The 12,795-nt window shown below is 34.4% G+C and overlaps 1 protein-coding gene across 1 annotated transcript; it reads right to left on the reverse strand.

The window, feature by feature from the left end:
• Nucleotides 1–463: 463 nt before the first annotated feature.
• On the reverse strand, nt 464–9,358 carry LOC136848811 (uncharacterized). Its single transcript, XM_067121481.1, has 5 exons — nt 8,665–9,358; nt 8,445–8,473; nt 4,420–4,487; nt 1,572–1,684; nt 464–1,234 (listed from the first exon to the last, which is right to left on the reverse strand). Exons 1-5 carry the CDS (start codon nt 8,836–8,838, stop codon nt 1,154–1,156), a joined length of 465 nt encoding a protein of 154 aa, XP_066977582.1. The 5' UTR covers nt 8,839–9,358; the 3' UTR covers nt 464–1,153.
• Between the last annotated feature and the right edge of the window lie 3,437 nt (nt 9,359–12,795).

A 12,795-nucleotide genomic window follows, 5' to 3' on the forward strand; every position in this document is an offset into this window, starting at 1 on the left:
ATCATCTTAGAAACATCGCCTTTTTTTTGAAAAACGTCTTGTAACTGTTAAAAACTTGTGATTGTCATAAACAGAGTAGACTATTGCAATTCCATCTACAATAATCTACGTAAGATAAAACTTAGGAAGATGCAAAAATATTAATCAGAGCGGCAGGATGAATAAGGGGTTGCACTTCGTGATAGGATTAGCCCTGTATTGTTTCAGTTCTTCTGTCTCAGTCAAAGCTAGAATAATATTTAAAATGTGTGTAATGACTCATCATGCTATCAAGACTGGACGACCCAAATATTCCAAAGGCTTGCTGATGGAATCAACTCAAGATTAGCTACAAGTGGTTCCAAGTTATTTGAGCCCAGATGCACTTCTAATGTTGTGTTTAGAGCTTCTACGTTTGCATCCCCAAGAATGCAGTAAGTTCCCCACTTGATAACAGAACTGGAAATATGGAGTCATTCAGGAACAAATTTAATCATTTTATTCTTTGAGTGTTATGACAGTGTGAACGTGACAGCTGATATGGAATACTCCGTATAAATCTGCGAGTGTGCGCGCGCACCACTGTGTATATGACAATTTTATTTGCAGGTCTCACAGAGCGTCTTCGTGGAGTAGAGTGGAAATAAAGAAGCAATTACAATGTAGCTGTGACTTGAGGATACACTTCACAGTTATCGAATAGTTTTGAATTCACTTCGGGAGGTTCCCTGTGTCACCTCGGACGGAGCAAGAAGACGTGGAAAGAGTGTCTTGAAAACAGGAAATAATACACTTTACTACAAAAAAATAATTTATCCTTTTCAAAGTTTTGTAAAGTTCAAATTAATTCAGTACAGAAACGTTTGAAGGACCTTGAGGTATTACAGATATAATTTATAAGAAATTACCTATCTTTCTGAAGTTAATGTATTTAACAGTAACACTCACAAAGTAAGTTAGACATCAGATTCATTCTCCCTACTACAACCGACGTCCTCGCCTCTAATCATTTGGGTCACTGGTCATATAGGCCATGATTCTTTCCAGGAGCAGCAGTGGTGGTGGAAGAGGCGATGGGGTTGTGAAGTGCTTCTCGGGGAGCTTCACGAAAAAATTCACCTTGAGCTCGGAGTTGACTTCACAGCTGAATGTCCCCAATTCTTCGCTGGTGAATTTACGAGTCTGGGCTTTCGCTGTTACGATCATGATGCCTGTCCCGCTGCGGCTCACGACGTGGTGGTGTTTCCCGCAGTATCTGTGAAAGAAAGAGGGATGCACGGAGGCGTATAACGACGTAAATAAAAGCGTAATTATAAGTCTGGAAGTAGAGAGAGACTAGTCCATGTTTAAGTAAAATTGTGTTCATGCGTTCACCTGTTTTTTACATATGTGTGAACAAATATAAGATTTATTTGTATTATCTATTTGTTTATGGCGATTAAAACGCTCAGTTAAATCTGTAGATAGTCAAATAACCTCTGGATAAATGAATTGGCACGAAAATTAAAAGAAATGGAAGAAACGAAGAAAAGGGCAACAAGGCAACTACTCGAGTCCTTTGACAGAATTAGAGCAGTTTCCACCTAACTCACTTTTGCTTTCCTCTCCAACCATCGAAGATTCGGAGTGAAGCATCTTTGCAATTGTTGCTGTGACGCAATCGAACGTTGCACTGAATTTTGACGACCGTGTAGTTTGCCGGAACCTAAAGAAAATTGTACAATTTTCAGGTAATGCAAAAAGGGAATGCGATTTTATTCAGTATGTAATAGCATTCAAGGCCTAAGAAGTACAAGACATGCTATAGTTAAAAGATTTGACAAGAACATATATATATATATATATATATATATATATATATATATATATATATATATATATATATATATATATATATATATATATATATAGTATATATATATATATATATATATATATATATACAGTATATATATATATATATATATATATATATATATATCCTAGTATATATATTATATCCTACTTTTTACAGGCAGTGTGTATCTTGGGCATATCACAGTGCTAAGTCGAATATTCGCTAGATGCATGCACTGAATTGAAATGTAAATATCACACTTGAATTCAATATAAATATCTTGACAAAAAAGTTAGCACTATTGTGACATGCTTAGGGCTGGGTAGAGTAGTGTGCCTATGCATGTTTATGTATAAATGTTTTCATGCACACGGTTTGAATGTCAGATAGGAATACCAATTTCTGAAGAAATGGATTGTGTTCGGAGAAATCAGCTGCAAACAAGACTTGATTGTTGAGCGCTCTCCGGCGAAGTAGTTTCTAGAGAGAGAGAGAGAGAGAGAGAGAGAGAGAGAGAGAGAGAGAGAGAATGGGAGGTGGGGGAAAGGAGAGTTCGTCCCAGCATGATTCATACGTGCAAGTGTAGCAGAGTTTATAAAGAGAGAGAGCGATAAACAGACAGACAGGCCATTGCACTATTTTCCATGTATGTATTTATAGCAGTGTATATAAAGAGAGACAGACACAGAGGTTAAGATGGACATATATAATATATATATATATATATATATATATATATATATATATATATATATATATATATATATATATATATATATATATATATATATATATATGTATATATATGTATACATATATATATGTGTGTATATATATGTATACATATATGTGTGTGTATATATGTATATATATAGTATAATGTATATATAATATATATATATTTATATTTATATATATATTTATATTATATATATATATATATATATATATATATATATATTTATATTATATATATATTTATATATATATATATACACACATATATATATATATATAGTATATATATGTATGTATATATATATATTAGTGTGTGTGTGAGAGTAGAGAGTATAGAGAGAGAGAGAGAGAGAGAGATTTTTAATAATACAATTTACAAATGTACAGACCACAAATTTCCACTGACAGTGACAGTGATTATGAAGAACCTCTGTTTCAGGGGCACTTCAAGAATTTGGAATGAAGACTCTTCTTAAACTCTGTTTAAAACAAGAATTTCTAAATATAACTAAATGTTTTTCAATGTTTAAGTTCATTGACAAGGATATTGTTCTGGAATAAGCAAAAACTCTTCTTAAACTGGAGTGTTTAAAACAAGAATTTCTAAATATAACTAAATGTTTTTCAATATTTAAGTTCATTGAGAGAGGATATTGTCACTTTATGCCAGTAACTATGACTAGGTGGGATTGCCGAGTGATGGCATTTCCACTAAATGTCCCTAACTGCGGTTTAGTTAGTGAGACTGTAGGTTTTGCAGGTCATTTATTTGACCTTTTAGAAGCTAAACATTTCTCGATGAGACTGCTGAGTGACGATATACAATGGATTTTGCAGGCAACGGAAATGAGCAACTGAGTTATTTTAAAAGTAGTTTTTTCAAATGAGTATATGGTTATTGCACGTGGACGGAAGCGTATGAGGGCTATACTGTCCAAGAAGCGTGGCTTGTTTCTTTGTGTAAAAGGAAGTGCAACTGTTTTGCTACAGTTGCTTGTTCCCTTTCCAAACTAGCTGGAAAAACGCTGGTGATCATCCAGACGTAAACCTGAATTCTTAAGTGAAACGACAGTGACCTACCTCTTATTTTTTTCTCTTCAGATAAGATATATTTAATTTATTTTATCAGGATCTCCTTAAGTCTGCTGTTTTCCCTTAACCTACCACTGAGAAGAGTTGTGCTGCAAAGGTCAATACCAGGAAAAAGACAATATGGAAAACCCTTCATCTAAAACAAGTAGTATATATTCTTCACCCCAGGTGTCAGTTCTTTGCACAATTATCATAGACTCTCGTTGCACCTGCTGCTGAAACTAACCCTCTGTCTTGCTCGGGAAGAGAGCCTGAGAAACTAACGCTACTAACGAAATGCACTACTCTAATGTATAGCACAGTGGTCAGAGTCCTCCTTCCTCCTCCCCCTGAAGGAGGGAGGGAAGGAGGACGATCCCAATATTGGAGCCCGTACATAAGATAAGACTTTCGCCCTTGGCCGTTTGCCGTACCCTTCCTACACTCTCAAGCCCACAAACAAATACAAAATACACGACATGCACTAAACTGTAAACTAAATGACAAATGGGTCTGTCCCATTCTGTTATCCTTCCCCTTATACCTTCATTTCACACCCCTTTTACCCCCTTCCAAACCTTATCTTCCTTCCGGGGGACCCTTAGGGTTTAAATCGATTTGTAATCGAACCCTCACTCTATCCTATCCCCCCTCATTGAATTGAATTGAAACAAGTATTTTTCAAGGAAGAATATGATTTTTGCTAAATCTGGGTGAATCGAAATGACTCAAAGTCGATAACTGACGCTCAAGATGTCAAAAGGCCTTCAGTAATCATTTAGGCTCAAACTTACCTAAGCCTGGTTTCTTGTCCCTGAATTTGGCCTTAGTGGGTGGTGCTGATTTCTGTCCAAAGGTGGGTCTGAAAGGAGAAGCAAACGAATTATCCATAGAAACGTCTCAGGCGGGTTTTTACTCCGTCAACCTGGTTTTTTGTGCGAGAGAGTTGTGTGTGTGTGTTTTCTTTTTTTATGCAGGTAACAGCGTTTCGAACTTTTGTGTGCAGTGTTACCTAATTGTCACGGTTGTCAAATCTTTTTTTCTTCTTGGACAAGACCTTGTTTTTATTGTGATAGATGATGGTCATTTTCGGACCAGTGCGTGTTTTATGAAGTTTAACATTCATTCTTTGATTGACTCTTAATATTACCAATCTTTCCTGGATGATTACTGCTGATCTCGGTTGAGAGAAAGTGTTCGTAATATGAAATGATAAGTGTTAATTTTTTATATTTTAATATGTCCAAGTTTTCTTAACTATAATTTTTAATGTACATTTCCATTACTGATTTATCATCACTTTCGTCATAGAAATTCTTCATCCTGAATGTTAGATGGTTTATCATCATGACATGGCGGTTTAAATAAAAAAGTAACTTCAATTCAAAATTTTGATAGACTTCGTATGCTACTGATAAGTTCCTCCTGAACTAAATATGACAAATTCGTGTACTAGTTTTGTCCTGGCATGGTTTTTTTTTTTCAATATATTTACGTTGTCAGCTTGTGTGTGTGTGTGCATTGTTGGGCATATGATATTTATTTTTCCAAGCATAAATTTATGGACTTCTTGGACGTCTCAGTCTTCTGATTCTGAAATTGATTCTCGACCTGTTTCGCCTTTGCTGAATTGTTTCGAAGAAACCGGTCAAAACAAGGCAGTCGACATCCAGTACAGTCAGTGACCCCAGGGACAATTTTCTGCTGGTTTTTTCTTTAGACTTCATTCAGTTACCATCTTGATGGCGTGCGCTACGCTGCGCTGGAACCCGGCGCTGCCCGTCATGTCTCCCCTACCCGCCAGATCCCCTGCCTACCCCTGCCCCACCCTGGCAGACAAACAGGTTTGCAGGAGGGTAGATGTCTTATATCTGCCCTACCCTTCCGATCCCCTACCAACCCCGCCCCCACCCGGGGGGGGCTGACAAACAAGAAAGATACACACGGATTTTATTATTTTAGATGGATTTGAGTATCAAATTTTGCTCCCTGGAGCAGTGGTTCTCAATCTTTTATTAGTGATGGCACACTAACTAATGTAATCATTACCGCGGCACCCCTTCTTCACCATCCCACCAAATCGCATGAATTAATATATATATATATATATATATATATATATATATATATATATATATATATATATATATATATATATATATATATATATATATATATATATATATATATATATATATATATATACAAGCTGATAATAATTATATGAAGTCTTCTATAACTTTATTTTTTTATAAATGTTCAATGAGATGATCTAGCCAAGACAAAATTCATGACAATCTTATGGCACCCGTAGGCACTGTCTGTGGCACCCCAAGGTGCCACGGCACCCAGTTTGAGAATCACTGCCCTAGAGTCTTGCACTTTGATACATTTACGCAGATCGTAAAGTATTCCGGAAAGATCTGTTCTTTCATAAAGATTACTGTATATTGGCCGTTCGTTTTTTTTTTTTTTAACAACTGAAGCATATTTTGACGAGTCCCTTTTGATTTGCCCTTCCGTTTTAAAACTCTTGAACTTTTTCGTCCTTCTGGGCACCCAAAAGCTGCCGAACTCTTAAAGGGTCTAAACACTCGAGCGAAATTTTTCCCCTTCACTTTTCACCGATTCGGGGATTCGGATAAGTTTTGAGATTTGCCCTCGCTCACATCCAACCAACCAAAACAAGCGTTTAGACTTCAGCGCGTACGTTCAGTGCATATTACAGATGAATTATTAACTAACCAAACCACGAACTGGATATACGAAAGTGCAGTACTAAGTAAAGCGAACGCTTTAAAAATATATATATTATATAAAGATATATATATATATATTCATATATATATATATATACATATATATAGATTATATATATTTTTATTTACTTATGTATAAATATACTGTATATATAATTATTTATATATATATATATAATATATATATATATAAATGTACATATATACATATACATATATAAATAAATGCATAATTATATGTAAATATTTAATGTATATATATATATATATATATATATATATATGTGTGTGTGTGTGTGTGTGTGTGTGTGTATATATAAACAGCAGAACTAGACCAATAGTTTCTCTAACCAATGTTTCTTCTTGAAGGTGAACCCAGGTATTGTTAGACAACGTAATTATTTAAGTTCTGTGATTTTACCTGACCATTGCGCAGATTGTGGTATAATTCTCTCTCTCTCTCTCTCTCTCTCTCTCTCTCTCTCTCTCTCTCTCTCTCTCACACACACACACACACACACACACTCACTTTTTAATAAAATACGACACCCTCGTGAAGCAAGGGCATCTATAAGAGATTGATTATAAAAGATTACTTGATAAGCGTTTTCATCACTGAGATTAATATCCATTATAGGGTCATTGACGATCAGTCATCAGCGGATAAGGATAGAAAATATTCCTGTATGAACTAATTCGAATCTGTACAAACAGGCAATGCTTTAATGTGGGTCATGTGAAAATTAACGTATTTTTAGTTTTCTCTAAAAGAAAACTACTGAGATGGCTATATGTCTGTCCATCAGTACTTTTTCTGTCTTCCCACAGATCCTAAAAACTACTGAGGCTAGAGAGCTGCAAATTGGTATGTTGATCATCCACCCTCCAGTCATAAAACATGCCATTGGAGCCCTCTAGCCTCATAGCCTCAGTAGTTTTTATTTTATTTTTATTTAAGGTTAAATTTAACCATGATCGTGCGTCTGGCAACGCTGTAGGTGACAACAACACAGGCCACCATCGGGCCGTAGCTGAAAGTTTCATTGGCCTCAGCTGAGAGTTTCATAGGCCGTGGCTGAGAGTTTCATGCAGCACAATACGCTGTACAGAAAACTCGATTGCGCCGAAGAAACTTTGGCGCATTTTTTACTTGTTTCTTTTTCTGACAAATTCTAATAACAGATAATAACGACTTTGTACTTTAGTCATTTCTGGAAATACACAACTGCCTTGGGATACGCGAAAGTACACGGTTTAATATGAAGACATATGCACGTATCAAAATTGCATACATCATACATGCATACATACATGTATACATACATTCAAACATACATACAAACATACATACATACATTACTGACGTACATCTGTATGTGTGCATGGGCGATGCGCATCAAATGTATTAATGGTCTTGAAAGTATTCGCGTACCAAGGTGTGTAAACAAATATCAAGGGTAATTAGAAATCATAATAGTAATATAGAAGCTCAGAATCGAAATTTAGGAAAAGAAAGAATCGGACCTGCCTGCATTTGGATATTTTATATATATATATATATATTTATATATTTTATATATATATATATATATATATATATATATATATATATATATATATATGTATATATTATATATATATACAGTATATATATATATATATTTATATATACAGTATATATATATTATATATATATATATATATATATATATATATATATATATTAATGTATGTGTGTGTATATATTGTATATATATATACATATATAAATATTTATATATTATATTAATATGTATATATATATATATTATATATATATTTATATATATGTATGTATATATATATATATGTGTGTATATTTATATATGTGTATATGAATAAATATATTTTTGTATATATATATTTATACACATAATTATATATACATATATGTATATATACGTGTTTGTATATACATACATATGTATATATATGTACATATGTATATGTTCATAAATTTGTATGCACCCTTTCCCCTCTCTAAGTATTTTTCATTTACTGATTTACTCATCAGTCCTTACCTTTCCACACTGCCTGATGACAAAGTGAACTGAAACAGAAGGGGAAGTTTTTAGTTTTTAGATATTATTTTTATTCAAATTTGAATCTAATTATTACTGTAGTTATGCGTGTATTATCTTTGTGTATTATGCAACAACATATGCAAAAAAATTATTTGCCAGTTGATAACTGATATATTCTGAAAATCATATTTTTGTCGCAAATGCTGTTGTTACTTACCAATACACACAGGATTAACAGCCGCATGGTGGTAAAAACAGTATTCAAGGTGAGACAGGCGTGTTTACCTCTTGAGAGGTGTGGTTGCGCCTGTGACGGTTCGTCCGTATCTTTCCCAGTCAGTGATATCGCAAAGAAATTTACATCCCTTGTCACACGCGTTTTCTCTGACATTTAGTGGTAGCAAAGCCAGGTGCCCAATCTCACGCCGATTCAAAGAGGTTCCTTGCAGATGACTCGCCATACACTTTCTAAATGCCCCCTTAAAAGTTTGTCCAATGCTTAATATTTTAAATGCATTTACACGTCAGTGTTTCCTTTTGAAGATTTTAAAAATGGTATTCTTGTGATTCTTCTAAGTGATGGTGATAAATAAAATTTCCCATAAGTATTCACAATAAAGCTTTAGAGGTAAATCCACACTCACTTCATTCACTTTTATGTTTAGTAAGATGTATAAGAATGGATCACGTTATAACCGTACGAATTTACTTGTTTTGCGTTTATAGCGCAAAAGTAATATGCACAAATCGAACGTCTTTGTAAAGTAACTGATATCTTTTGGTATGCTTTTTCAAAACTGTCTTCCAGTGTGGCAGGCAGCACCGTAAGTCGGATGTTGGTAGAGCACTATGCCGAGAGAAACTCGAGAGGTTAACTGGTTGCACGATGCTATGCTCTACCTACCTTGCGGACTCCGCTTTCACCCCCTCACTTTCTCTGCCTATCTGTCAATCCGTTTCCTTCCATAGGGAGGGAGGCTGAAAAGAGGATCATCAAACTGATTACATGAGTACAAGAAAGTTTGGAAATCTATGAAATTTGCCCTGACTGTGGTAAGTCTCATTACCGCGTTTTAATGGTTACCATTCTCTGTTTGTATCTCAGTAGTTTAAGCAGATTGATGGTAATACTCATGCTGCATAATAAACTGAAGCGAAGAAGCAACTAGATGAAAAGCTTTAAACACTGGTTTTAATTCTTAAAACTAATGAAGTCGAAGTGTCAGACAGAAACCCAATTTCGGTGCTCAATAAATAATTACTGATGGGAGGAGTAACGTCTCCGTTTGATTTGATTTGAAAGTGAAAATTTTGTGATTAAACGGTATGGCCAGAAACAGAAACAAGTTTTTGTGTGTAGGTGGTCTTATTTGTAGAAGGCCAAAGTTGATAATATCTGTAGCGAACGTAAAGGGGCCAAACAGTTTTCGGTTACCAATCACTATCGTAGTCCTCATGATTATCAGTGTTTTCTGAGCTATTACTACAGTAGTAGTGTGTTACCTGGAGTATCAGTTAGTGTTATCATTCATGAAAGTGTTTGTGAAAATATGGATAAATATGGCTAATCCCTCATGAGGGAAGCGGGCTTAAATGAACGGTGAACGACGAAAAGTAGGTTCCGCGTTCCCAGGAGAAATCTGATGGGCATTTGTAATTCTGTCGTCAATCCAGATCACGGGTCGTGTCTCCTCTTGTACCTACTCTTGATGCACCTTGCTGTCATGCGAGGCGCGTATTGCATATGAACGCTTGCAGGCGCGTACTCTCCATATTCACACAGGGCACACAAACAAACATATATACATTTCATACAAATACATATGAATGCATACACACAAACAAACAAGCATATATACATTTCATACTCATCTTTACACGCGCGTGGGCAGACACACACCTATGTATATATATATATATATATATATATATATATATATATATATATATATATATATATATATATAGTGTGTATATATATATATACATAATATATATATATATATATATATATATATATATATATATATATATATATATATATATTATATATATATATATATATATATATATATATATATATATATATATATATATTCAGAAAGCTACAAACGTCCTTTAATATCCAATTCGCTCTATCGGAAATAATATATTTTATATGTTACCGAAGGGGAATTTTTTAGTTGATAATAAGTCCACCGTCCCGTGGGGTCGAACCAGCGACGGACGAGGACTCAGGACTACAGGGACGCACTAACGCAGTTCCCCTTCGGTAACATATATGAAAATATATTATTTCCGAGGTAGAGCGAATTGGATATTAAAGGACGTTTGTAGCTTTCTGATTGTATATGAATCACGGTGATGTGATAAATAGTCATATATATATATATATATATATATATATATATATATATATATATATATATATATATATATATATATATATATATATATATATATAAATATATATATATATATATATATATATATATATATTTATTTATATATATATATATTTATTTATATATATATACATATATTTATTTATATATATACTGTATACATTTATATATATTTATAAAATACATGTACACATACATACATAATGCATTATATATGTGTGTTAATGTATTGTATGTGTATTAAATGTATGTTTGTGTGTGTATGCATGTATATGTGTATGAAATGTATATATATATTTGTTTTTGTGTCCTGTGAATACTGAGAGTACGCGCCTGCAAGCGTTCATATGCAATACGTGCTTCGCATGACAGCAAGGTGCATCAAGAGTTGGTACAATATATATACACAAGAGTGCGAGAGAGTGAAGTTAGTGTGCTTGTCTTAACACTGAATACCAACGACCAAAGAAGAGTTAGCACAATGACTGCTTGCAACTGAGACTATCAGGAGAGGAAGAACTGAAAGCACGTGTATATAGCCAAGATTAAAAAAAAAATTAAAAGTAATGAGAATTTCTCGAACTGAATTTTTGCCTTCTTGAATTTGGAGAAGAGACAGGATACCAGGGTCTGACAGAGTCCTTAAATAGGAATTATAACTGGATGGTTGCACTTCCGAAGTTACTGCTGTCTCTGTGTTGGTAGGGAATCCTCAAATCTGTTGAACGTCATAAATTTAATACCCCTAATGATGGGCCTAGACCCAGTGATCCTTCTTTGCACGGTGATCTACATCACTTTTATAGGCTACTCCTGTGGGATAGCTTGAAATGCACTGTGCAGTGCGTGACACTGCATCATATAAATCCAACTTAGCCGAGTATTGCTTAAAGTGTACTGCAGGTACGAATTGTTAGTTAACGTTCATTTAAATTTAAGAATTTTGTGTTCCAGGTTTATGTATTAGGTTGATGTTTGTCTTCTTCCTTATTTCCGATGTCGTCTTAATGGGCTGAACCTTTGATTATACATGTTGCAGTGTTACAGTTTAGACCCAAGTAGCCTCTTTGTCGGGTGAGTCGGTAGAGCTGCGGACTATCACTTGATGGACCGGAGTTCAATTACCCGAGTTAGAGGAATTTATTTCTGGTGATAGAAATTCATTCATCGCTATAATGTGGTTCGGATTCCACAATAAGCTGTAGGTCCCGTTGCTAAGTAACCAATTGGTTCTTAGCCACGTAAAATAAGTCTAATCCTTCGGGCCAGCCCTCTCTAGGGGAGCTGTTAATCAGCTCACTGGTCTGGTAAAATTAAGGTATACTTAACTTAGACCCAAGTAAGCTAGCAATACCTAGCAGAGCATTGAAAAAATTAGGAACTTTTTTTTTAGGTTTATTAAAGCCTCTAAATATTTAGTTCTTTTTAATGTTGATATACTTAGTGTAATTATGGTTCTATTACTATTGGTAGTGTGTTTAGAAGTTATTATAAAGGTTTTGATTGAGTCATTATACTTTTTAATGTGATTTTAAATCAAAAGACAGAATTTCTTGTAAAATTATAATCAAGCCACTTTGCTAGGCATTTAAATATGAACAAGGTAAGTGCATGCATTTTGAATGACCAGTTTTGCCTGCACTGCAAAAACGTATTGCCAACAAAATCCGTTTGTCTTAGGTAAATCATTCCATGTTTTCTTTCAAAGGAGGAAATATAAATATTTAGCTATCTGAAATGTTATTAGCGTCTAATCTCTAAAATTCCCCGTTTTTAGAGAGCCGAATACTACGGCAGCCTCTCGTAATTGCATTAGCATATTCATTCGCCGGACCTCTAAGAAATTGTATTCCCCTTTGACTTCTTCTCATTCTCTCCCCTAAACTCCACCTTCCCCCCCACCCCCTGCCTTTCCTCATGGCACTTCTATTCATCCTCTAACC

The sequence above is a fragment of the Macrobrachium rosenbergii genome, chromosome 2, assembly GCF_040412425.1.
Source record: "Macrobrachium rosenbergii isolate ZJJX-2024 chromosome 2, ASM4041242v1, whole genome shotgun sequence".
Lineage (NCBI taxonomy): Eukaryota > Metazoa > Arthropoda > Malacostraca > Decapoda > Palaemonidae > Macrobrachium > Macrobrachium rosenbergii.